At 32.1% G+C, this 27,118-nt stretch overlaps 1 protein-coding gene across 1 annotated transcript in view; it reads left to right on the plus strand.

The window, feature by feature from the left end:
- Window positions 1–1,287: 1,287 nt before the first annotated feature.
- Window positions 1,288–27,118, plus strand: part of LOC139098327 (potassium voltage-gated channel protein Shaw-like) — a 37,726-nt gene continuing 11,895 nt past the window's right edge. The window contains exons 1-6 of the mRNA XM_070650480.1: window positions 1,288–1,577; window positions 21,680–22,296; window positions 23,844–23,993; window positions 25,158–25,271; window positions 25,372–25,390; window positions 25,718–25,903. Coding sequence (XP_070506581.1) covers window positions 22,253–22,296; window positions 23,844–23,993; window positions 25,158–25,271; window positions 25,372–25,390; window positions 25,718–25,903 — 513 coding nt within the window. The 5' untranslated portion in view covers window positions 1,288–1,577; window positions 21,680–22,252. The remainder of the gene's footprint in view (window positions 1,578–21,679; window positions 22,297–23,843; window positions 23,994–25,157; window positions 25,272–25,371; window positions 25,391–25,717; window positions 25,904–27,118) is intronic.

Below are 27,118 nucleotides of genomic sequence, written 5' to 3' on the forward strand. Positions count from 1 at the left end.
AAAAAAGAACAAAACCACAAAAATGTTAGTCAAGTAAAGAAGATAAATTTTATTTTGTACTCGCTTGTTTCCCATTTTTTTCTCCACTGCTGGAGCGATCATCATCTTATTTTGTGTGATAAAATAAGGGAGATACAAGTGGGGTTTGTTTGTTAATGATGTGTATTGGAAATTAGATTTTTAAGGGGCTCTTCTCTAGCTATTCCTTATTTTTTATAAAATTTATTGGTTAGTGGAAGTAGGATGCGAATACTTTGATACTATCTCTGATGGTTTAGTAAGAGTTGGTTCTTATTGTGCAGCTTGTCATCACCAAGTCATCTTTTATTACCTAAGTGGACAAAACTCCGTAAAAACTAATCATTAACTAGGCATTTGAATTGAATTAAATCTGTTACAACGTATTTTAGTCGAAACGGGCTACTTGCAGTAGCATAGCAAGGATTGTCGTCATCCAGGGTGAAATAAATCAGATCCTTGAAGTCCCACGAAATTGTCTGATTCTTAATAGGGTAAGGTCAAAACCAGAGATTTGCTATCTAAAATCTAGCATAATTTTCATAGCTAGGAACTTGGAATGTCATTTTATCTGAGAATCAAAAATTTGGTAGGATTCGAACCCACAACCTTCGAGTAACCAATTTAACCTGCTTAACCAATTTCTCCACAGACACATAACTGCTTGCCAACTTAAGAGCCTAATATCCCCTATAAATGCAATTTTCATTTAAGACCAGTGTCTTATCCTGTACCAAAATTCCATGAAATTCCATATGTACATTTGCCAAACATTAAGTCAAAACCCTACATACATCACTAATGAATAACCTCAAAAATAGAGGAAGGAAAAAAGAAAAGCTTTTTTTCACTACTAAACTAAACACATTATTTGTTTACAGAAATTATGAAGCTTAGATTCCTCTCCCAAAACGGTCTTTATACATTGACGAGTACGATACAGTAACGTACTACTGTACAGTTAACAATCCACATCTTTTTCATCTCATCGCTCATTTCTCTCATTACATTGTAAGGCGCAGTCTCACCAAACCGAATTGAAACTTGTTGAAAATGATGCTTTAGGATGCTGTATATAAAAATTGTGTATATTGTGTAAAGCTTTTCATTTCTATCGCATCGGTATAAAAGAAGAGAAAATTTTTCATTGTTTTTCGTCTTGAAACACATAGAAAAAGAATCCCACATACTGAAGAATAATTTGGTGAATTTCCATTCAATATAATGTCAACATTTTCTCCATTTGAATCCTTAGTTCTCCGTAGGATGTCGAATAATATGGACGTGTAAAAAGCAGTGAACAATTTTTCTCGCGCGGAGTAAAAGAAGGGAAAAGGAAAAAAGTTTTCTTTAGAAAATTGTGAAAAACTTGATTTTTTTTTCCATGAAAATATCAAAGTTAAAAAAAAAAATGTTTTTGTAAATAAAAAAATGTGAATCAAAAAAAAATAATAATTATTGCCATAAAAAGTTAATGAATAAGTAATGAAAAAAAGAAAATAAAAAAAAGTTGTCAATTTGTTTAAACGTTAAAAAGAAGAAATAAGAAATTTTTTTAGGTAATAAAAATTCAAAAAAAAAAAAAAATAATGCACAGAAGGAAAGGAAATTACTGAGAAGATGTAGAAAAATGGCCCTCGTTTCATGAAAAGAAAAATATTAAATTATTTAGTAATGTGTTGTCGCTTCCTCCGCTTCTCTTAATATTATTGTATAATTTTTGTTTTTCGCAAATTTGCAAATTCTACGGCAGAGTTGTTACCTACAGGATTTGGTAAAATGATTGTTAAACTAGTGATGGTACGTCAAACCACTGCACTCAGTTTTTATTGAGAATCAGTGCAACTCTTTGAGGACGTTGTTGTCAGCTTATTGTTTTTAGACTACAACAGAGCTGTGAACCGTGTTTCTACAGCATATGATTCGAAAAAGAACAGATAGAAAAATTTCCCCTGTCGAGTCTCGAACACATGACTTCTTGGTATCAGAATAATTAAGTATCGAAATATTAAACCATTCCGCCACCGTGGCAACTTGATTCATAATTGATTTCCTGTCAAAGCCAAATATCTATCAGATGCATTATCTTTGAAAAGGCAAAAAAAGGTAAATTTGTCTTCTTGTAGGGTTGCGTATCCAAAGACAATACCTAGGTAAAAATACTGTCAAGCCAAAGGATATAGATTTTACCTTTGTTTAGTCACTGTCTTTGGTTAGATAGTCTTTGATTATGTGTTGCATTTGGCCAAACAGTGTATTTACCTAGATGTGTTCCTTCGACTAGACTGTGTCTTTGCATTGGCATTACTTTTGACTAGACAGTGTCCATTGCCTAGGTATCGCATTTGGTTAGACAGAATCTTTGCTTAAGTATTGCATTTTGCTACAGGTCTTCCTCAAGAAGACAAATTTGCTTGATTATCCATAGATAATCCCTTAACAAATGCAAAAGCTGCCATGACACAGCTCGCGATGCTTTTCCAAAGGCACCTATCTCCCAACTCTGTTCCACAGTAATTCTACAGTGATACAATAATATTAAATATTAACATGAGAATGAGCAATAAAAGCCTAATTCCACTTTGATTCTTAAATGTGTGTTAACAATCAATTCATTAGTTGATTATGAACTTGGCAACTTAACTCTGATTATGTTTACGTAAAACTAACAAATATCATGACAATATTGTCAATATAATTCATCCTTAAGCATTCTTATAAAAATTTATTTATTTTTTTTTCTGTGTCGCTTCCTTTTTCGCCCCTCTTTCGCTGTTACACATATTCTCACATATTTGCTATACTCTCGGATGTAAGCTATAATTCAATTTTTATATTTTATTCTTGTTCATTCTCACTTTAGGGCTTTATTATGTATGTATGTATAAACGACAATGTATTGACGATACACAGATAAATTGAAAATAAATTAATTAACGGCAGCAGCCCTACAGTAAAGTTTTTCTGATTGTATTGTCTTACTTTATATGTACCGTGAACAATAGTTAGTTTGCTTCCGTAATTCAGATGACAATGAACAAATTCACTGAATTAAATCGTAAAAAAAATCAGTTTAAAGCTTTATGGATGTGGGCAATTCTTGAGATAGACTTTAACTTAATGTAGGAACATATTTCATCGACTTTTTGAAGTTTGATCTTAAAAGTTTTTTTATTTTCAATAAAAAAAGTTTTAATTTTTGTTTCAGTTTATAAAAAAAAAGTTTAATTGAAAAAGTTGACTTTATGAGAATAGTTTTGTTACTTATCGGAGTTCCTTGAAGTGCAGCTTATAAAATAAAGATTTAATCAAGACAATTTATTTTCTAAATGGAAAATATTTTAAAGACATTAAATGAAGTACGGTTCAATAAATTTATCGTAAATCTTGATAGTAAATCTTTCGTTAAAGACTTAGGTGGATAATTTATAGTCTTGGTTTTCTTGGAATTGGATAGCGTGATAGATTGATGAATTATTGGTAATATAACTAATGGATTATACAGGTGACTCTAATGCAATCGTGGACAATCCTGGTGTGCCGCCAAGATTGTTTTGAAATGCCATGAACCGTATGTCGTGTGCGGTTTTGGTTGAGGCTGATAGGTTGTCACCACTGCTCTAGGATGAGGTAGATTTTGCCGAATCTGACTTAAAGCCTGAGTCACTCAGATCTGCGGTCCGATTTTTGTGCGACGAGTGCCTTTCTGGGATATTGCTTGATTCAGAATGGTAAAATGTGCTTAATTTCATTACAAAGAGTTGAGGGCAATCTATGTGCCGCCAACCTGATGGAGAGCAATAGAGTTTCATGTTCATTCAATGTAGCTAATTAGATTGATTTAAAAACTAGGTTGCTAAGCACTCAATTGTCGAATATTTATGGACATAGGCTCAACATCTTCACCGTTTGTCCCACCCTTAAGTTGTTCATTTCATAAAATTGTAAGCCATCCACCAAAATTCTATAAAAAGTCATCCTTAATTTTCATCAAATTATAATTCAAAATTGATTAAAAACTGCGTAATTGGATACCTTAATTATTATAGAGGTTGTTTTTGTAAATAGCATTTTATAAGTAAGCAAACGACCCCTCGAAAAGCTTTTTAAAATTATCAAGAGCCGTAGAATTTTCAAGCCTATTCTGAGTACTCAACCAAGAGATTTAATCATTGTTTATTGAGTTCACACTTTGTAATTTTATTTTATTTGGGGAACACCTTGAAATCATCTGTTTAGTTTAAAATTTAATAAAGTAACATAGAATCGTATTAAGAAGAAATCAACACGTTTCTCATGATGGTTTATAAATATTTTATGATATTCTTACCTTACTTTTCTGTTGAATTTCGGAATCTTTTAATATTATGTTTTGTCACTGAATAATGATCAGGAAAAGAAGTTTCATAACAAAATTTTATTTTTAGAAAACCTATTAAGGCAGAAATTGTAGATAAATCATGAATTTGAAGATACACAAAAAAATAATTTTATTAATAAAAAAAAATGGATAAATCCATCCTAAATACACCATTCGAGCTGAAAAAGGAATCATTTATAAGACATCGAAGGGAAAGTCAATTCATCCGTGAAAATTTTAAAAAACTCATTCGAGGAATTGTTCATATAAACCTATAAAAAATTGTTCTATTTAGGGGGAAAGTTGCTTTGTGTAACTGGTTAAGCTTTTTTGCATTCCTAATAACTGAAATTGTTGTTTTCTTGATGAGAGCAAATTGAGAGCTAACTGCTGTCAATTTCAAGCTATTTCCTTACGGTTTTGATCACAAAGTCTTGTAAAACAGCAGTAAAGCGTCGTAAAACATAGCGAAATGCAGCAAAACATGGTCGAAGATCGTAAAACAATGCAAAAAAAAATCGTAAAACATTGTAAAAAGTCACAAAATGTAGTAAAACATTGTAAAATATTGCATTACATGATAAAACATTGAAAATTGTGGCATTGCATTTTAAAACATTGCAAAATGTTGCATCACATGATTAAACGTTCAAAAAATGTTGCGTTACATGATAGTACGTTGTTAAACATTGCAATTTGCAGCAAAACATTATAAATTTGAATAAAACATTATAAAATAAAGTAAAAAGCTATATAAAAACTTAAATGACTAATTTTAAATAAAGCAATTATCCCCCTAGTTCTATTATACTCTCTTCCCTTTTATTACAACTTTAATTTTACGATTTACATTGAATAAATAAAATTTTAGTATGGAAATTTATGGAGAATAGAAAAAAAAATATATTCAGCATCATTCCGCACTGATAGAATACTAGGGGCTGATAATCATAAATTCATATCCAAGTTTTATGGTATACAATTTTGATGTGAGACATTTCGTACTCTATAAATCTAGCTTTTTTCTCTCATTCCACACACTTCACCTAGCTCAGCAGATTCCACAACGTCTTCATGTTTGTCGAAAAAATAAATTAATAAAAAAATTACAAGTCCTCGTAATTTCTACATTTTTTTCAGTAATTGATTATAAAGTTACTTCCAGACCTCAAAAACAAGATAGTAAAGGTCACTTAGACCCACAAAAAAAGATCCAGTTCCAGGTCACTTCATATAATTTAACGGATTTTTTAATTCAAACCACATAACGGTTATGACAAATTTAAATTTTGTACACTGTTAAAAATTCACATTGAAATACACTGTAAAACAATGAAAAAACGTGTTTTTGTTGTTATGAAAATGAAAAATTGTTAATTATAGTATTTACGCGATGATGTGAAACTTTTAAATGCCCGGCGCAGCAATAACTTTATGGCACTGATCTTTTAAAACCATTCCGAGCTCTCTAATGTCTTAAAAAGTTTTTAACGTCAGCCGACCGAAAACGACCGAACAAAGTGTCTTATTAAGCTACCTTTTTGAAAAAAATTTCAAAAATGCGCTAAAAACAAGTTCCTAATAATTTCTACTATTTTTTTATGTAAATCACTCGATTAAATTGGTGTGAAATGGAATATATTAAAAGCAATTTTAACGCACATTTTTCATTAAATTAGATCGACTGATGATGCTGGTGTGGAAATTCCTTTTTATAGTTAATGACATTTTAATTAATAAATTATGCAGAAAATGTGCCTTAGATCTCAAATTAAATTAGAAGGAAGAATATTTGCAATTAATTTTTATTGAAAAATAAAATTAACATAAAGTTTGCGTTGAAATGTTTAAAGGTTGAATTCGAATGGCGCAGAAATTTCTCTTTTATGAATCTGATTTAATGTTAAAATTTTTTTAAATTCTCATAAAAGGAAGTAATATTTTTTGAGGGTAAAAAGTGGAACATAAATGAATTTTAAAATTCAGATTTGCGATGGTATTAAAAAAAAGTTTTACTGGATGAAAGGAAATGTTTGGGATGGACAAGGTATGGGCAGTGTTAAGCTATCGTTTTACGTTTGGGTAAACGCTTAATATGCTTGGGCTTAGTCGTTCGAAAATTCAGTGTCAATGTGATGTAAAGATATTTATGGTAATATTTAAATAGCTTATCCTGTATGGTTCTTAAAAACGAACATTTTGACGTATAATATGTTTAATAAAACATTATAATTAAGCCAGAATTTCAAAAACAAACTCGATTTCTGACACTGAAAATTTGTTACTTAATCCGAATTTTTCGACAAAAATGCTTCAAATTTTATGAATAATGAGTTTAAGGAACAAAAATTAGTCGTACTGGTTCATTTTTCAGTGCTCTGTTGTGAAGTATAGTTAGTCTAAAAATGATTTGTAGTTAAATTAATGATTTTTTATAAAAACGTTAAGAAAATTTTGAATTTTTCCATACAAATTTTTCAGTTTACAACAACAAAAATATTCACAAAAATTGTAAAATTTATCTTAATTTGTTAATTAACGAACTGGAATAGAATAAAAGCTGTATTTATGTTGCCTTTTTGTGTTTTGATACTCAGATTATTTAATAAAGTCGTTTTTAAACTTTTGTGATTTTAAAAAAACTGTTTTTTTCTCTTAATATAAAGTTTATGATTCAAAAATTTTATACTTTTGTGTAAAAATTTAAGGTTAAATATGATTAAATCTAAAAATCATTCATTCTTATCTGTTTCAGAAGCACTGGATCAATTAAATATAAAACATTACTGTATTAAGTATCCAAAGATCAGTTTAGTGACGTTAAAGCATTTGTTTTTAAACCAAATTTTCTAAAAATTCAAAAATTTTCAAATTTCAAAATTTGTAAACAAAGATTAAAACATTTGAAAAAAGCTCAATCTAAAGGATTTATTAGCTTGAAACTTGATAGGACAGTCTTCTATATCCTAGATTAGCATCTCATATTCAATGCTTTGGCGTAGTTTAATCCAAACTCCAAAAGTTTCCTAATCTTGCAGCCGAAAAGTTCTGTTTGCTCAGCTCACGTAGAAATTGCTTACTCCCCAGATCAAAAGTGCTATATATTTAGATTATAAAATCTATAGTCGAGAATCTCCCATTCCTTTTCAACATTTCCGCTGATTTCTGTGATATCCCGGTCATAAAAATTTCATATCTTTTTTTTTATCTGAACTTGTTTATTCCCCAACAAATTTTTACCGACGAAAATCATGAATGAAGTGCTGTGTGCATGACATACATTTGTACCGAGGGGATGAGAGAGATTACTGGTTTTTGCGATATTCGCGATTTATAACAAAATATATGAAGTATGTATTCATGCTTAGATACCTTTCAGGCGTGTGTCTGAATGTGAAAGCATTTTTATTTTTCACGACAAACTGACGAAACAGCAGAAAAAAAAGTTTTCCATCAATTTCAGCTTTCTTGTTTTGTTTTTCACATTTAGAAATTCAAATGAACTTTGCTAATTTCTAAAGGAAATTAAGTCTTTTTACTTCTAAGGTGGGAAAAATTTTACGCAATTAAACAAATTCTTGATAATTTGAAATAATTGATGCTTGAGAAATGTTGAGGAACAAACAGGAAAAAATACGTGCGATATTTAAGGCACACCAAGTTTGAAATGTTTATGGAGATTTTTATGAAAAGGTTTTTCTGAGATTTTTTAAAAAGTAATGAATAAAGTTTGTTCTGTATAAAAAAAGTTGAAAATTGAAATTTCGTCAGGTAGCTATGCTTTGTTCTCATTCAGAGAGTTCCTACGGATTCAGCAGCAATTACGACATATTTTTTTGGTTTCTGTGAAATTGTCTGTATTGTAATTAAATAATAAGAAAATTTTATATAGACTCAGAGGTTTCCATAGATGTAATAAAAGGGGCAATGTCAAATGTTTGAAGAGCTTTGTAGATATTAAAGCTATTTCATACAAACTAGACAGACTTGCTTAAATGGCTCATGACCATAATACAGTATTTTATTGGTCTGGGGAATTGGCTGATTCAAAACAATTTTTGATATTGGAACTCTTATTATTCTTTATTGGAAACTTAAATTAGTTATCAAATGGATATGTTTCTAGACTTCTGATCTTGCTATATTGGTAATAATGGAATGAACAATTTAGTGATTAATAGAATCATTTAAATACTACGTGTTGCTTATCCGAGAAGGACATGACATGGAAATGGCTGAAAATCCAACACCTCGTCAACGTGGACCTGAATACAAATTTGATGACTTTCGGGTTCAGGCTTGAGTTAACTTGGGCAGGATTTTCAACCATTTCTCCGTCGTGTGCTTTTCAGGTTACTCTTGATGTCATATACAATTTGAGTCGAGTTGGAGCTCTTGTTTAAGTTCCGTTGAATTTGCGAACTCTTTATTTGATTGAAATTTCGTCGCACACACATTTGCTGATGCCAAAGGCATGTGGTTTCTACAAATGTCATGCACGACGAGTCCATTTGGTTTTAATTCATGTGTCCACAATTGAGGCTTTTTTGGAGATTTGAAATTGTCGTGACAGAACCTTCATTTTTGTCACTCGCCACTCGACAGGTGCTACTTATCATTGAGTGATCTCGCACCATTTCAACACTGCAATCCAATAAAATTTTTGTCTCCAAAAATTCCTTACATTACATCACCTTGAAACCATCTCAAAAATTTCACAATTGACTAATTCCAAAAGTACTTTCCCCTAGATAAAATACGATATTATTTCATCCGTAAATTCCAAGAAAAAAGTACAACTAACATCCATAAATTTCACATACCTGTTTTTACATCTAGTCACATAAAAACACACTCATATATTCCTCCTTCCTCTCAAACCAAACAGCACACAAAAAACCTTCTCACCTTGCTCTAATAAAAATTTTGTTCAACACACAAGACCACTGAGAATTCGACGGAAAAGGAAAGTAAAAAATCATGAAGCAGCATATCGAAAAGAATGATAGCTACAAAGTAAAAATATGTAGTACAGGATAAGATTCATAACGATTACTATTCCATTTTACCCATATAGGTTCATCTTTTGCTGAATAGCTTAAAATAATATAGACGGATAGATCTATAATGGATATATAGTTTGGGAAAATTGTAATGATGGATCGGAAATTAAGTAAACGCACACATCATGTACATAGAGGACAAACGGGGTTGAAATTAATGAATTGGTTGTTAAGGGAATTGGACGGTCATGTCGATGATTGTAGTGAAATTTTGATGAAGAAATGAAGGAACGGAAATCATTAACATGTTAGGTCAATTATTAATTATGAGAATTTGAAGTTGATGCTCAAATTTAGGATTTTTGATTTGATTTTCAAGTGATAGACATCAATAAGTTTGTTTAAGTAGACTGTATATTCTGAGCACTAAGCATTGCATGGCTCCATTACACAATGTATTTCAATACAAAGTACATAACCACAATTCGAGTGTTACGAATCACACAAACCGAGTTAACGTGGGCAGAACAGCAAAAAAATCATTCAAATTCAACAAGACTTTTCCTAGAATCTAACGTGGGTTGTAACAGTCGATTAGCCGGTTTTCTAACCAATATGTCAATGCTGTTTTTTTGCTGCCTATTTTTCGTGCTTTTATTGAGAAAGTATGACCGTCATACTCTCTAAACCTGGACACGTCCCTGCCTTAACAAATACACCTGAACACGAAGTCGACTTGAATTTCATAAGAAATCTAGTCGACTTAAGATGTCTATTCCAAACAAAATCTGAGCTCTGGCATATACAATATATCTTTATTTATCTCTCGCTCAGTAGATTTAGTTATATCTGTTCAAGATGAACTCTATTAAATATAATGAATTTGAAAGATGAACTCAAAAACATTCAAATTTGATCACAAAAAATTCAAAAATTACCAAAAATGATTGATTAGCTTCAAGAATCTGCACTAAGGGCTATCCTATGATATAAACTAGTTTGCGACCATTTCTATTGACGTAATTCACAAACAATCACCATCATAGATGTGTAATAGCCATGGGAGTAGAAAAATAATTCAATGTTGAGGTTCCTTAGGTGGGAGAGCTAGAAAAGGAAGGAAAAAATCGTTTTTCGACGTTTTACTGCTTATTGATTTAAGATAAAAGATTTTTTTCTTTCAGTTTTAGAAAATTCAATCCTAGATTCTTACACACATTTTTTATATCCGAATCTGAGATGAATAAAGAAACTTTCATATATTATATTTCAATTCCAATTTCGGCAAAAAGAAATAAATTTTTTTTTTCCATTCCGATCGTAAAATTGCGCAAAAATTTAGATATTTTTTTCCCAGATGGAAATAAAAATCCATTTTGTTGCTATCGATGAAGTTGTTTGGGACAGCCGATAAATCATCGTAGTACTACAGTCCATATACAGCAGTTGTGGACAATCTGTGTGGCGCGGCTCATGGGAAATCACACAGTCTGCATTGTCGATTGAGGCTTCCCACCTAAGGGTGCCTCCAAAAAGGCAAAGGCTGTCCACCACTGATATACACAATCAATTTTGCTAATCTTTCAATTTATGTAGGTTATTAGAAATCCATACATTCCATTAGTATCAAATATCATATAAAATTATTAGTATAACGAAAAAAAAATCATTTTCATTCTTACATAAACATTATCGTTGTTGAAATATTTGTTATGCTATCGAACGAAATGAAAAGAAAAAGGAACGAAAAAAAGGGGAGAAAAGAGTCAGAGTTGGGAATCGGCTGTCTTTGGTCATTTCTTGTATTCTACAACCGGCAGTCAACGGCAAATGGCGCCGTCGGTGGCGGGTGACAATGGCTGCCGGTCAACTGGGGATAGGAGGCGTCTCCGGGATGGAAAGCGTCACCATGTAAAAAGTGTCACTAGAATGGAAGGCGTTACCGGGATGGAAAGCGTCACTAGGATGGAATGCGTCACCAGGATGGAAAGCGACACCGGGATCGAAGGCAGTTGACCGACCGTTGAAACCTGCTACTGTGAAAGATGTAACCGAGATGGATGGTTAGGCGGGTGCTGGTTGCCGTTGACTACCGATTGTAGATGATATTCGGCAACCTTTCGCCAATTGCCAACTCTGCAAAGAACTTTAACATAATAATGTGGACCCATGCTTCGATAATAATGTAAAATCATTTTCAAAGTGTCTTCTGTAAATGTCTCATCCTCTTACACTCTAACGTCCCATAACACAATTTAATCAGCCCACAATTTTATAGAATAGATAAAATTAAGGAAGAGAAAAAAATCATGTTTTTTTTATCTCATTTTACTTTTTTTTATCGCCATTATTTGCTTGATAAAATGAAAATTGTGATATCATGTCCATTTAGTTGGTTTTGTTGGCTCGTTGGCTATGCGGTTGGCTGTCTGACAATGGGCCACCTTTTTTGTGGTGAACTTAATGATAGAACTGGATTTGTTTGTCCTGATTGACATTTTAAAATTTTCAATGTGATTAGCATACTAAATGGATCTGTAGTTTAATCGACCGGATTACCATTTTGTACCATTATATTGGCAATCTAATGAAGTGTCTGATTAGTAATGTTTATAATGAGTTGATTCTGTATTTAAATGGGCTTACGTAAATGAAATTCGATATTATTCTAGCAACAATATCAAAAAATAAAGTTTGTCTAGTTGTGCCGACAGATGCTTATAACATCAGCTGATATAAAAAGACAATTTTTTGGTAGCCATAAATAGTCTGTTGCTAAAATTATTTGCTGGTTCTTGTGTCATCATCTGTAAATGTTAACCACAGCTTTTTTTAATTTATTGGACATTTTTCTAGGTAGATCTTTAATGATATAGCAACTGCTGGCAATGATAGAGGAGTAGCTTAGAAATTTACAAAATGAGTGTCCTTATGTGGTTTTGTGGGATGTGTGACGATGAGTATGGATAGTGGATAGTGTGAAAATTTGGTGAATTAGGCTACATATGTGGGTGATAAAAGTTCGAGTAGCACAATGCAGCCAATAAGGCGTTGCTGAGTCGTTACGTTGACGGCTTGACGTGAAGAAGTCGTGACTGTTTCATGATAGCTGATTTTGCTCCATTTTTAAGGTGGAAATTGAAATTTGCCGAGTAATGCTGCTCGGAAAGGATTCATTTAACAGCCAGTTAGAAGGCACTTGGAGACTGGAATCAGTTCCAAGTCCTAATTTCCATATATTTTTCAATAATGCGCTATTACATTCTGACTTAAGCTTTAAAGCTTTCATATCTATATAAACTTTCGTATAAATTTGAATGTGTAAGGAATTGAACTGACAACCCTCCTATTTTACTTACAAAACTGAATCAAACTACCTACTGATACCTACACAGATGCTATAAAATCTTTCAAAATTGAACTGATAAATAATTAATATGAAAAAACTCCCAAATTCCTGTATGTTTTCTGACAGTTTAATTCCGACAAAACCATATTTTCGACATAAATTTTCAAGGTCATTTCCTGTTATTGCATTAATAAATCACGCTCTCTCCCAAAAAAAAAATAAAATCCCAATTGTTCTGACAAAACTGCAATATATATTTTAAAAAATTCTTTGTTCAAAACTCATAAATCTTTTTCTCATTGAAGCTGAAAATTATGACTGCAACTGACATTTATAATATATGTTATCTGTTAGTTCAACATGAAATTTTTTTTCCTCATTCTAATAAAAAATAGCTGAAGGATTGTGCATTTCCTCACTCAATAATTTAAAGTGCAAATCAGACAGGATATGAGATTATAGCGAGAAAATGTAGTAACTCAATTCCCATAAATTGAGAATTGAATCACATAAAATAGAAGTATTTTCGAATAACATTTTGAAGCAGTCGAGTTGATTTGAATAATATTGTATAGAAATGCGCTTGTGTCATCAATTTTATGGTCAATTTTAGAGCTTTTTTAAAAATAGAAGCTTAATAAAACACTTTGTTCAGCTGTCTCGCTGGCTTGATGGTTGGCTGGTTAGTTGGTTTGCTGGCTGCTTGCTTGGTTGGTTGGCTATCTGGGTAAGGAACCAGATCTCGAAAACCAAGCAATGTAGAAAGCTCTAGTTTCAAGTATTAACTCTGTGCCATCGAGTTATTCCGGGATTGAATGATTTGGAGCCACAAAACCATTTCTAAAGACGATAATTAATGATTTTTCATTAAATAAACAAAAATGAGTTTTATAAAGCATTGCTTTGAATAAATTTAAATTTTGAAAAGCCGTTAAATCGTTAAATATTTTTAACTTAACGGAAATGACTTGGATTTTGTTTTATGTACGTTTTTTTGGTTTCTGAAGTGGCTAAGATCTTACTGGATCTTGGTTTTTAGTCAGGGAAAGTGACTTGGAGTAGACTGGATCATCAAATACTGATCGCTGTCGCAAAAATGCGCTGAAGTCACTCGATAGAAACGAGTTTTCCTACTTTTGCAATTTTTTAGACATTTTTTTTTCTAGACAAAATTTCCCTTTTCTTTGTGTTTTGTTCACGTCTATTCATTTCGGCAAGCGGCTTTTATGGTATTAAACATCTTTTTTTCTTCTCATTTTATTTTTCATTCATAAAAAACATAATTATTTTATCCTAAAATGTTATACATTAGTGTCTCTTGTATTCTCTAGTAATTCAATTCAACGATTCTTATGGATATAAAAAATGTAAAGAGATAGAGATAGAGATAGGAAGCTTTTAAAAATTCAATTTCATTCAACAACAGCCAAAGAATTATGTATTCAATAATAAATGAGCTGGAAGAATTTCATTAGATTTTTTCAAGTCAGAATGAATACTTGAAACTTTTAATTAGCAAGGATGCGAGAAAAGAAAGCACAAAATACAGAATAGAGTAAGATTATTTATAAGCAGTAAGGAGATTATTATGAAACATAAAATTTCGTGTAAAAATCATGTTGATGTTTATTTTTTTACTGTGCCTTGCAATGAGGTCGTAACCAAGCTACCAAAATTCTATTTAAGCTCTTTTCGGTCTCACGAGATGGAAAAAAATCATTGAATGAGAATGACCTGAACGCACATTTCGGATTGAATATTAAGGATGGAGAGCAGTCATTTGTGAATTGATAAAAAAAAAATTTAAATTGGGGATTTTTGAGTAGTTAAATGAGTCGTTCACTAATTTGATTCGTAATTAAGACGGTCTGGAGCTTGATGACACTTCAAATAAATTAATTGTGACAGGCATGAAAGAAGGATGGTGAATTTGTCGCGTTATTAATTAGCTGTAGTGTAATTATAATTAAGGACTTCATAATATGCCTGTGCCAAATTTGAACAGAGTTGAATTTTGGGTATCGAGCCATTCATACGGGAATCTGCCAGTTCTAGGATAAAGTCATTGTGGTCAAGTGGTTAGGCAACAGACTGGGTATCTGTACCATTCTTCTGATGGTATGGGAGTTCGATTCCCATCAGGACCGACTTTGCTACGTAATACCCGAATGACCCTCTCAATTTAATTTCAATCCACCAATTTGGCTGATTCACTTCCTTTTGATAAATTGAGAAAAAATTCAATTTGCCGCGGAATCAACGAATCTACAGCTTAACAATATTAGTAAATTTTCAAAAGATATATAAATTGGCTTTTAGCCCAGTTTAGAGTGCAAGTCAACAATTCCGATATTTACCAACAAAAATTCGCGTGCTGATGCCAAACATATGAAAATGCATTGGCATTGATGATGCTTTTCTTAAAAAGCTGTTTCAGTCATTGCCAAAATGCTACCACTTTTAGAGTGTTGGCTTATTGTACTGTATATTTCCAACTGACATTTACAACGCACTTAGTTACTATATAGTTATTAGTTAAGATGTAGGAAATTCGCATTTGGTCATTTGTTATTTATGATGTCTTACAGTTATGGAGTTGGAGTGGGTGTCTGACTATCGGACATGATTCATTTTAATGATCGGCATTTATGAATGGTTGAGCTTTTTACAAGACTGTTCTCAATAAATGCTGTAATTGAGAATTGAACGTGCGGAACTGAATGGTATGTAGCTTAATGGTATGGAACTCATTGATATGGAACTGACAATCAGATTTTCCTTGCAGACAGTAAGCATACTCACTTCATGAGTATACTCAATCAATATACTAGAACATGCCCAATTTTCAGCGCATACTGTGAGATTATCCAATTGAAATTGCGTATCTGTGCTTAAAGTAAATTTGTTGTTGTACTCAATACATCTTAATTAAGATCTGACAGCAAGATATCATCCTTGTACCGAGAAAATTGAATACAAGAAATTGTTTTCGAAAATATTTCGATTTCAATTCCACATCCACAAAAAATACCAACCAGAAATTCAATGCGAAAGCATAGCTTGAAACGACTGTGTTAATGACTCTGAATGCCATTAACTGATAGTGTCAGTAATTGATGTTGATAATGTTAATTATTTCTCACGAGCATAGAAATCGGATGTAGCATCTTTAACGAGGAAAAAAGCTGTAATTTTTTACGACCAGACAACAACAACAAAAAATGTTCAATCCCTGCATGTACGTGTCTGTTGAACTCAAGAATAGATTATAGGAATTTTCAAGATACAAAACCTCTTTGATCTTTCAATAGGAATTGGATATCAAGTGCTGTTATGAAATGGAATATATCTTGTTTAATTTGATACTAAAGCGATTATGACATTACATGTGGATGTAAAATTAGAATCAACAATTAGATCCCAAAGTGCAAATAAAACCACATGAAAGTTATGTTGAATATGCTGCTTGTTCACAATGTTATACAGCAAATTAGTAAGTCAACATGAGAAACATGTCTGATGTTATTTAAGATACTTGGTAACCAAATGAGATACCCTTATAACCACGATTATCCTAAATGCCATTGCGAGAATGTTTCCCTCGTCATTCAGCAGAGGCGATATTTGGACAAATTTTTTTCTTGGTAACATTTAATTTGCGTACCATATCAAGTTTAAATATCAACAGACGAGAACACAAAAAGTCTCATGAAAAGTCAAAAAAAGAAGCTTTTAAGGCTTGTTCTTCTTTATAGACATGAAGTAAAACCGATAAAAAGAAAATACGGGTAACAATTTTAATGTGAATATATTGTTCATGTTATAAATACAGACTTTATTACCCAACAAAATATTTTTTTTGTCAAAATTCGAATATTTCAAGAAATGGATATACAATGCTGCATTATACTGAAAATTTTCATATCTTGTCTTTCGAAAATTTACAATTCAATAAACATATTTTAAGATATCTGTAATGCTATGAATGCCAAATGAATGGCCTTTTGTTAACTTCTGTGAGGAAATTGGGGATTAGTTTGTGGAAGTTGTGATAATTGATAGGAAGTTTGTGTCATTTAAAATTGGGAAAATTATTGTGTATTTTATTTTATATGTGTCTGGAAAGTTTTTAATTGGATTTTAAGCTGGGATGTAAGTTATGACACTGGAAAGCGATCGTGACAATTCGTGATGAATTTATGTTTAGTTTGTGGATTTAGTTTATTGTTTCAAAATGAATAAATATGAAAATCATGCTTCAACTTACTTGCTGCAACCATGTTTCTTTGTTCCTGCCTTAGTTTACAATAAAAGGCTTTTCATCTGATTCTATTGCTGGCTCTGCTATCTAGTTTGTACAAATTGTCTGTCTGCATATCTAGCTGACATTCTTTCATCGCTGTTCTGCGACAAGTAGTTTATGGAACTTCTGGTTGCAGTTTTCCTTATGGAATCCAAAGGCGGAACCTTAATGGTGTGACAAACTTGTAGCAAACTCTCCCAACAAGGACATTGGCTTGTTGACCTGAAAAAACGTTACAAAATCTCAATCTTCCTCTTTTAAGAGCGTTATGCATTATGTGAACGAACCATAAGTAAAACCACAGATATAGGCCAGTTTGCCTTAGGCCAACTGTTTTACTACTGCTTTAAATTTCCCACAAAATTGAACAATTGTCCGCAATCCCTCAACACTTTCACAATTAAATCACGCAGCCTGTAGCTTAATCATCCTCAAAACAGAACCCTCCACTGATTATTATTAATGAAAAGTAAATAAACATTTATCTTAACAGCCATAAATTACAATATGGATTAAAACTGTTTGGATAAAAATCACACTCATTAAGAGCATCCATTAAGCATGGAAGTTCGTGATGTTTTGCAATTATTCACAAAAGGATCCCTTTACATCATAATCTAATGAAGTGCTTAATAAACTACTTTAGATAATTTATGCACGCTTAAAGTTATCCTTTAACAAACAACATCATATATCATTAATTTAGTCAGCCAAGCAAGCATGTGAAGGAGAATGAAAAAAATAAAAACACATTTCGCAATCACTTTGCAGCAAAAAACATGATGAAGGGAGTGTAGAGCAGGAAAAAAAAATGTGAGGTAAAACGGTGCGTAAAAAAGAGTATCCAAAAGTGATTTTAATTCCATATTATGACCTAAAAAAAAATACGACAAAAGAGAAAAGGAAAGGCAAGTTCTTCGCATATACTTAAACACACAGCATTGTTAGGACCAAAAAAAAGAAAGAAATTTTATTTACCACAAAAAAATGGTTTATGTTACTTGGGGATTATTTGGGTGTTACATAGCATTGGAAAGAGGCTTTTTTGACTAGTAGGCAGTATATTCACTGTATGTTCGGGTAGAGTATTAGAGGGAGAATTTAGAGGCTCACAACATCGACCAAACAAGCAGCACTAACTTAAGAAAATTGTACAAAACTAAACAAATTCCGAATTGGACGCAAAGTGCGATAAACCCCAGCTTCACTCAAGCTTCACTGCTGTTTATGATCCCATCTTACGTTCTCTTTTGTTAGAGATGGTGTGAATGATTATGCAAAATTTTGCACGATGTGCTGCGCATCCAAATCAGAATGGCCAGATTGAAACGTGCTACGATTAATCGACCGTATGTCTTGTTATAAATTTGGCAAACTCGGAAGAAACACGGCATATTGCTGTCGAGAAATCTGGAATTAGACTGGCTTGGGATTAGATTCTATGAAATTCGACGGCAGACCAGAGCTCGATCGAATTATTCTACATCTCTTCACCGTTTGCTTTCCGGGTAGTAACAATAAACAATAATGGCACACGTCCTTGAATAATATCCAAAATTACTCAATTCAACAGACAACTGTTCTGTTGAAATAGAGAACAATCTGTGGTATCAATTTATAAGTAGGCGAATCTGCCAGTGTGAGAGTATAGCCTCTGTGGCTGAGTTGTTCGGCAACAGATTGGTTATCAGTAACATTCTTTCTTTTGAGGACGTGAGTTCGATTCTCTCTCAATTATTAAATAGTATGTTGTGTCAATATGACCAAAATGCGCACAATATTAGAGGAATTAAGGTCCTCAAATCGATATTTGTAGTACTTCTCTTGGAAATTAAGGTTCGAGTCCTACATTTAGAGCAGATGTCGTCAATATGAGACATATTGTGACAGTCATGAAACCAAATAAGTAAGGAAGATGTTGATGTGAAAATTATATCAAATACCTCCCTCAATTCCTAAAAATATACATAAATACACATCTCATTATTTGTTTATCATACCTATCTATGTACACAAAAATAAGAAATTGTCAACCCATATCATTACCTCTGCGTTCCATACCATCTAAAAGCATTAAGTGATGAGCGTTTCTTTGTTTGTCACTTAATATGAGATTATCGCATGGATATGCCTTTTGATAATCAAATGTGAATATACATCATTCTGTTGCCGTTGTTATTTTACCTTTTCCATTCAATAGATATTTTCATCATGCGAGAAAGCATAAAGCTCATCAATCTTTATTTTACCTTTTGCCTTCCTATTCTTCTTGTTCCTACCCCATATATTCTCACTCATCCCACCCTCATCTTACATTTTAACTCACGAAAATCTTGTGTTGTGTGTAGCTTGTAGCACTTGATTTTTTATTTACTTTCTCATCCGCTAACATTTGTGGAAATTTCATTTTCCATTTTCCTTTTTACGGTAAATTCAAAATAATATTTTTTTAAGATCTTGAAAATTTCTTTTCCATTTTTTTTGTGCTTCATTTTTCGTTTCTATTTTGTGTTTATTCTGTACTTTGAGATACACTTTAACGATGACAAGTGCATAACGTAACGTATTTTGTCTATTTGTCTATGTGCTTTTTATAGGAACACAATGAGGATGTTTGATGAGTTCTATGATTTTAGTACGAAAGTTTTTTTGTTGGGTTCTGTCGAGTTTTAATTAAAAGAAAATATTGATCAAGTGATAACAATAATTAGATTATTTGTTTAGGAACTAAAGTTTCCTGTTCATCAACAAGTTCTGTTGTTGCTAGATTGTCGAATTACATGAAAATTTCTATTCAATTTTGCAGAATGTTCATATAAATTTATTAATTTAATTTAAGTTGGTAATCTGTATGGTGTGGTACAAAAGGAAGCAAGAGAAATGCAAGGGCTGTTTATGCCTGAATACTCAATGTCTCGAGGATTGATAAAAATGGAGTGTGCTGTTCGGTATAATAACCTTCAAATATTACTGTCCATTTTCTTTATAAGAGACTCTTTAATGCAGTAACTCAAGTCACCAAATTGTTGCTATGACAAAAGTTTTCCAATGTCCCAAAGCATGTCGAAACATAATACAGATCTACGCCTTCGCATCTTATTGTTTCTTCCTAATATGTATCTTCTAAAAAGCTTACCTTTGGGAAATAGTACCAACAAGCGCACATACTTAATGCATGGCAAATTTGAATTTGGGTACAAGGCTGTCAAACTCATTAGAAAATTATTCAATTTTTGGAGTTTGATTCCGATCGGCATGAATGAAAATGTTTCCATCACGATGACGAGCTCACTGTATGCTTGGAACTTAATTTGGTTGTCGGCTAAATCAGCAAAATCGGCCAAATCGTAGTCACTTGTCGATAACAACCAAATTTGGTTCTAAGTATACCACTTAGTCGCTGTAGTTGCAATATTTCAATTTGTGCCGATCGGGAATAAGATACAAAAATTGAATTTTTGAATTAGTGTACAAATCATGCATCAAACATTCAATTTTGTAATGCTACTGAGTGTCTGATCCTCACCTTAGTGATTAAATTTACAACTTTGCAGCTCCCAAAATAGCCCAAAATCTACTCTATTGTAATTCAAATTTCCATTTGAATGCTAAAATCAACATCCCAAGGAACTGCTAAAGAGACTTTTTATTTTGAAATATTGGCTTTCATGGTTGACCTTTATTTACTGTATCTCTTTTGAACTATGTCGGTTTATGCTGATCACTTGGAATGAAATTATGGTTGACTGTTTATTATTTTATTTAAAATTGTGTAGTGGAAGTGAATAAATTTCATTAGAAAACTTGTTGATATAGGACAATTGAGTCTGTAATTTGTAGTAATTTTGGGAGATTATCCATCAGATTACACAAAACATTGGATTAGAAATATTTTACTGTTTTAGGAATGTTGCGGTAATTTTGAGGTTCTGACAGCTCTTTTTACAGAAACTCAATTTTCAAAAAATAAAAAACCGTTAAAAATTTAAACTTGAAATTTGAAAAATCTCAAAAATTTCTCAATTTCTATCAAATAACACATCTTTACCCAATGTCATTTATACATTTCCAATTTCATCTTGTATTGAATTTCATTTTCTTTTCAATTTTTCATAAGAAAATCCCAAACTTTTTTCCTCCTACGAAACTCTTGAAACTCGATAGAATTATTCTCGTAAGTGTGACAAATGACATTACTTAAACAACAAAAACGATTTACTCAATTTATCATAGATTTGATTGAAACCAGAAGGGGGATGTCATCTCAGTACTTTCCTTGTCGTAATCTTCATGAGCTTTTTCACCACTAACAAAAACAGTGGAAGTGAAAATGCGCCAAAATAATCCCGCGTAAATAAAAAAGTTTTTACAAAGAAATAAGAAAGTAAAAATTTGTATTTTAAGTCAGTGGTGGACAACCTTTTGTTTTTTGAGGCACTCCTTGGTGGTAAATCTCAACTGAAGGCCCACATGACATGCAATTCATGTGATTTCCTGAAAAAATGTCACGCAACACTAGTGTGTCACGACACAAAGGTTGTCCACCACTGCCTTAAGAAGGAAAAAGCAGCATTAATGCTGTAGTATCCCATGGGTCCCTCCACATTAATCTATTGTTGTTTCTTTTCCACTCGATATGTCAACAGGGATTCAAATTACATCACTACTGTGTAAAAAAAATATAATTTTTTGTCGCTGACTATATATGAGACATAAAAAGAAGCATCAGCAACAAGAACAAAATATGTATCAGCAAAGAAGAAGAGAATTGGATGGGAGATGGAGTGAAATGACAAAGTTAATTTGATCGTGTAAATATAAAAGCAGATGCACTTTGATATAAATTGAAAAATCCAATTTCGTTTCATGTCATATACAAACATATACACAGAGAAGTTGTATGCTGAATAAAATCGACGATTCTTCTTTTTTTACTTCAGTTTGTTTGTGAAGAAATTTAAAAAAAAAAATATACGAGTGAAAAAATAAATAAAAATAAAAAATGTGTACGTTTATAGACTGTAATAAGAAGGAAGACGAAAGCGCTGAATGTACAAGCATATACAGACATTCGAATGCTTTGACATTCAAATATATGTGAAAATAATAATAGAGTTCTATAAAATTAAAATAAATGAATATTCTCTCATCAATAATTGTATTGGATTAATGTATCAACGAACTACAAAGCACGTTGAAAGAAATTCATACTGTCAACGATGGATGGAGAAAATCGAATTATACTTAATGTGGGTGGTATAAGGTAAGAAATCTTTTCTTTATACTCATTTAAATATATTTCATTTGATTAAATTTCCTTTTTTCTGGTCCGAGTGACACAAATAAGGAAGGTTCCATCGTTGAGCTTGTAAGGCTCCATTTTGAAGCTTATAACGTTCCACTTCAGTGGCTTTAAGCTTTTAAGTGGAGCTTTTAAGGCTACACTTCGGAACTTTTAAGGTTCTACTTCGGAGCTTTTAAGGCTCCACTTTGCAGTTTTTAAGGCTCCATATCGGAGCTTAGCGCCTCTTTCATGTGTGTCACTCGGTTTGACAACAAAAAATAAGCAACCGAAGCACTTTTATGATACATTTATGTAACAGCATGAATACTTTTTCGTATCACATTAAGAAAGTTTTCAGAGTTGTGTAATACTTACAAATTGTCTAATTCCCATTTGAAATGTTAAGAATATAATTGAGCTTCGTATGAATTCTCATCTCATCAAAGTGAAATTAAATCATTTTCTTCTTCATCTTCTTAATTCGATTGTCATACTTTTTTTGTATCGAATTGAATGTCAATACATACGAAATTTTTTAAGGGGGAGACAGACTTGAGGATTGGAAAATTTCAATGATTTGCTAATTGAATCATTCCCTTGGGGGAGAAATTAACTTTTGAATCGAGATAAAGTGCGAAAATTTTTGATGTCAGCTTATTGATATTATTATTATTATCATTAGCACAATCAGAATGTAGAAATTTTAATTAATTTTATCTCCTTTACTGCTCCCCAAGACGACATAAAATTTGAAATCTTTATTACTTTACGAATAACAAATGTGAAGGAAATGAAATGTCTTTAAAGTTTATTTTAACATCGACAAAGTTTATTTCTTTTTTCGTCAAGTTTTCCTTATTTCTACAAAAGAGCAAATTTTCCTCAATTTTCCACCGTGGTGAAAATTTTTTTCTTCAAGTTTGTCTTGTGTTCTTTGAGTTTTCATGAAGATAAAGTTTTGGAACTGTTTACATTTTTCATATCGAACTTTTGCTATCGAATTTTGACTGAATTTGAAGCTCAATTGACAGTTAAGTAATTAGAAATTGTTGGTATTGAGTGAGCATTGAGATATTTATTGAATTTGAGTATTAATAATCGATGAATAAGCTTAAAATTTTATTATTTGTTTAAATTCAATTTGTAAACAAATGATTTCAAAAAGGCGGGAAAAATTTTGAGTTTTAACGGTTAAGTTTGCTTTTTATTTGATTTTTTGAGAGAATTAACGACTTTTTGGTCAAATAAAGCAATCAGCAAAGCCTAATAAGTCTTAATTTGAGTATGATGCAGTTCCTTTATATTTGTCTTGCTTCTATAAGTCAAGTCCCCCTAAAATCTCCATATTTAGTCATAAAATATTAAAACCAAGCAATCTGGCTATGCAGAACAAAAATCCAAAAGTCTCTATTCTACGAAAAAAGTAATTCCATTGATATTCAACAGACACAAAAGACACGATTGAATTTTTTTCTTTTTCATGTGAATAAAGGATTAAATATTATATAATTTTTTTTTTTTTTCAGGTACGAGACATATAAAGCGACACTAAAAAAGATTCCTGCCACGAGATTATCACGACTGACTGAAGCCTTAGCAAATTACGATCCGATTCTAAACGAATACTTCTTTGATCGTCACCCAGGCGTATTTGGGCAAATACTCAATTATTATAGGTAATAATAACTTTTCCTTTTTGCCCATAAAGTGACGAATGGAAAAAAATTTTTTTTGCTGGTCTTGATGCTGTGAGACCTTTTTTGCTAGCCTAGTTTTTTGAAAGAAAATTAACTATGATTTTTTTTGTCCGTGTTGGCTATGATGAGATAAATATTGCCATATTTATGCAGATTAAAAAACTTTTTCTCATTCCGACATGACTTTTTCGATTCATGCTAGCGGGTAAATTCATATTTTTTGAAGGATTCTCTTTAGAAACAAAAATCAGCACAGAGAGAAAAAGTCTATTTTGATGAAATTTATTCATTGAATGTGTTTTTGACGGAAATGACGAGTTTTAATAGGCAGAATATGGAAATTTTGCAGTTTTTTTCTTCATGATTAATGAACTTTTATGAATTTTTTTATTGAGGATTTAATTTAAATTTGATGGCTTGAATGAATTTTATTGAGCTTTTTAGTATGAAATATGTTGTGATAGGGGAATAGGGCTAATTGCTAATTGTCCAATAAGAGGCTTTTGCTATCCAGATTATATGATTTATGAGGTTATCAAGGTCAAAGCCAGAGTTTTGTTGAGGTAAGGAAGAGGATCGTTTAGAAGCTTTATTGCTAAAATTTAGGGAAGCGGAAGGACCCCCAAAATGACTTGACCGCTCAAAAACGCACCACTTACCATTCCCCTTTTTTGAATACGCTCTTGGAGTATACTAAGGGACAATCCACAGCCAATAAACATTTTAACAATTGGCAATCCCTAGAAGGCAATGAGCATGCTCTCAAGAGTACAGTTACATGCTCATTTAGTGCATTTAGGGTTAGAAAGCTCTGCAGAGCATGCTCTTTGCCATTTAGTTAATATCTCAAAAAACTAAATGCGTCACTACTTCTAACCTCAAAATGCCATTCAAACTCATCATCTAATCAAAAGAGAAGCTTTCTCTCTTCTTCCACCCTTTTATTACTTTATGGGCAATCTAATAAAAATGTTCTCTCAAGAGTTAAATTTGTATCCTTTATTTATAATTAATAACTCATAATTACATTTCATACATTTTTTGCTAATCATTACTCTTCTTCTCCATCCATAAATAAATCATATGAACGTCCATATCTACCTCTTCGATCTCGATAATTAATTGAATATTAAAACTTTGAAGAACTGGAAAGCTCCATTACCCGACCGATGTATGTGGACCTTTATTCGAAGAGGAATTAGAATTTTGGGGCTTAGATTCAAATCAAGTTGAGCCGTGCTGCTGGAGTACATATAGGTATAATAAATTAAAATAAGGATTAAAGATGTATCCCCATTGTTGTTAAGTACCGAAAATAATTTTACTCATTTTCATTTTAACTTGTCTCTCATTTCAGCATACACCGTGACACACAAGTAATTACTTCATTTCATTTCGCTTTTGTTCTTTATAAATGTGAAGCATTTTGACTTCATGAATATGTCACATAGGCATATGTAGAGCAGTGGTGGACAACCTGTGTGATGCGGCACGCTAGTGGAACATGTCATGAATCGTAATCCATGTACGAATCTGATCGAAGTTGGTAAGCCAAGGTGTCCCGCGAGAAACAAAAGGTTGCGCACCACTGCCATAGAAAATAGAGGAATAAAAAGGGGAAACTGTACACGAGTTGAAGATAGAAAATTTTACCCCATTATGTGTTCTTATTCTTATTATCATTATTTATGTTATTCCATTAGAGCACTTTGGCAATATTGGATAAGTTAGAGCTGGATGATGAAGAGTTGTCGGAGGAAGCACTCGCACGAATGTTCGGATACGACAATGAGGCATTACGTAGTAGCGATGATTTATCCTGTTGGCAAAAAACTAAACCAAAAATTTATGCTCTATTTGATGAGCCATCGTCCTCGACCGGCGCTAAGGTTTGTGTTTAGATTCTCAATTTCCTATTTTATATTTCATGTCTGTATACAATAACATAGTTATTAACATGTGCATCACGTGTCTACTATCAAAAAAGGCTTTATTCTCTTTATTACTATTTTATCTTTAATGATTACTATTTTGAGTCATTAATTTTCCGTCCACTTAGATATGTCCTCCTCATTTTATCATATTTTTTTTATTATATACATCTCTTGCCCTTTTTGCTGTTGTGGAAGCATAAACACAGTTATTTCTTGCAATTTCATCAAAAATCGATGACCAAAGGACAAACAAATATGCAATAAGAATATTAAAGATTATTTTTACATGCTTCTCATTTTTTTTGGGGCATTTACTGAACATTGTTTTATTATAAAAGGGTTAGGAATGTTCATGTTCTTTTGTCTTAATGTGTATTCTGTGTATATGTCATATCATTATGAAATGTCGTATCATAATTGGACTGTTGTAAACATGTTTGTGTCCTATTGTTTTTTAAAAATTAAATTCAGAATGTTTTCCTCATTCAGTTGAAATGACTAAGGGATATAGCTGCTGTTCTGGTATTAAAGCAATACGAGTAGTACCAGAAGTATTAACATGGGTCAATGATTCTAACTTTAGGTGGATTTTGGTGTAAATTTTAAATAGTAGTACAATTAAAGAGGGATAACTAGGTAACAGTCGTAGTTGTCTTGCATTGAAGCTTACAAAATCCCTCGCCCATGTAACGGAAGTGAGGTTTAGTCAAAAGGATATCCAGTAATTTAGGATAGTTATAATGTGCCTCTGAGCTCAAAGTCGACACACTTGAAGTCAAGTTGAGTTGACTCGACTGAACTCAAAACGAGTCGATTCGAAGTCGATTGAAAAAAATCGAATCAATTGAGTTTACTCGACTCGTCTTCGAGCACTGATGAGTCCTACCTTGACTGTGTTGCCATCATAAATTCTCAAGATGGGATTGTCTCCTTGAATATTCCAAAACTGTCTCGATCTCGAAAAATTGTCGAAGCTGTGGCATTGCAAGCCCATCAAGTTATCATGAGACTGATTGTCATACTTGTGCGCTAAGCAGGAAGTCAAAAAGATTCGAATTTTTACTCGATTTTACTATTCAATGGGGTTAATCTGATTAGAAGTCGAATTCATTTTCCAAATCCTTTTTGACCACGATGGTTCAATAAAAATAAAAATATTCCTTTCCAAGA

The sequence above is a fragment of the Chironomus tepperi genome, unplaced genomic scaffold (assembly GCF_022539635.2).
Source record: "Chironomus tepperi strain 1889 unplaced genomic scaffold, CSIRO-AGI_Ctep_v1 contig_445, whole genome shotgun sequence".
In the NCBI taxonomy this organism is placed as follows: Eukaryota; Metazoa; Arthropoda; class Insecta; order Diptera; family Chironomidae; genus Chironomus; species Chironomus tepperi.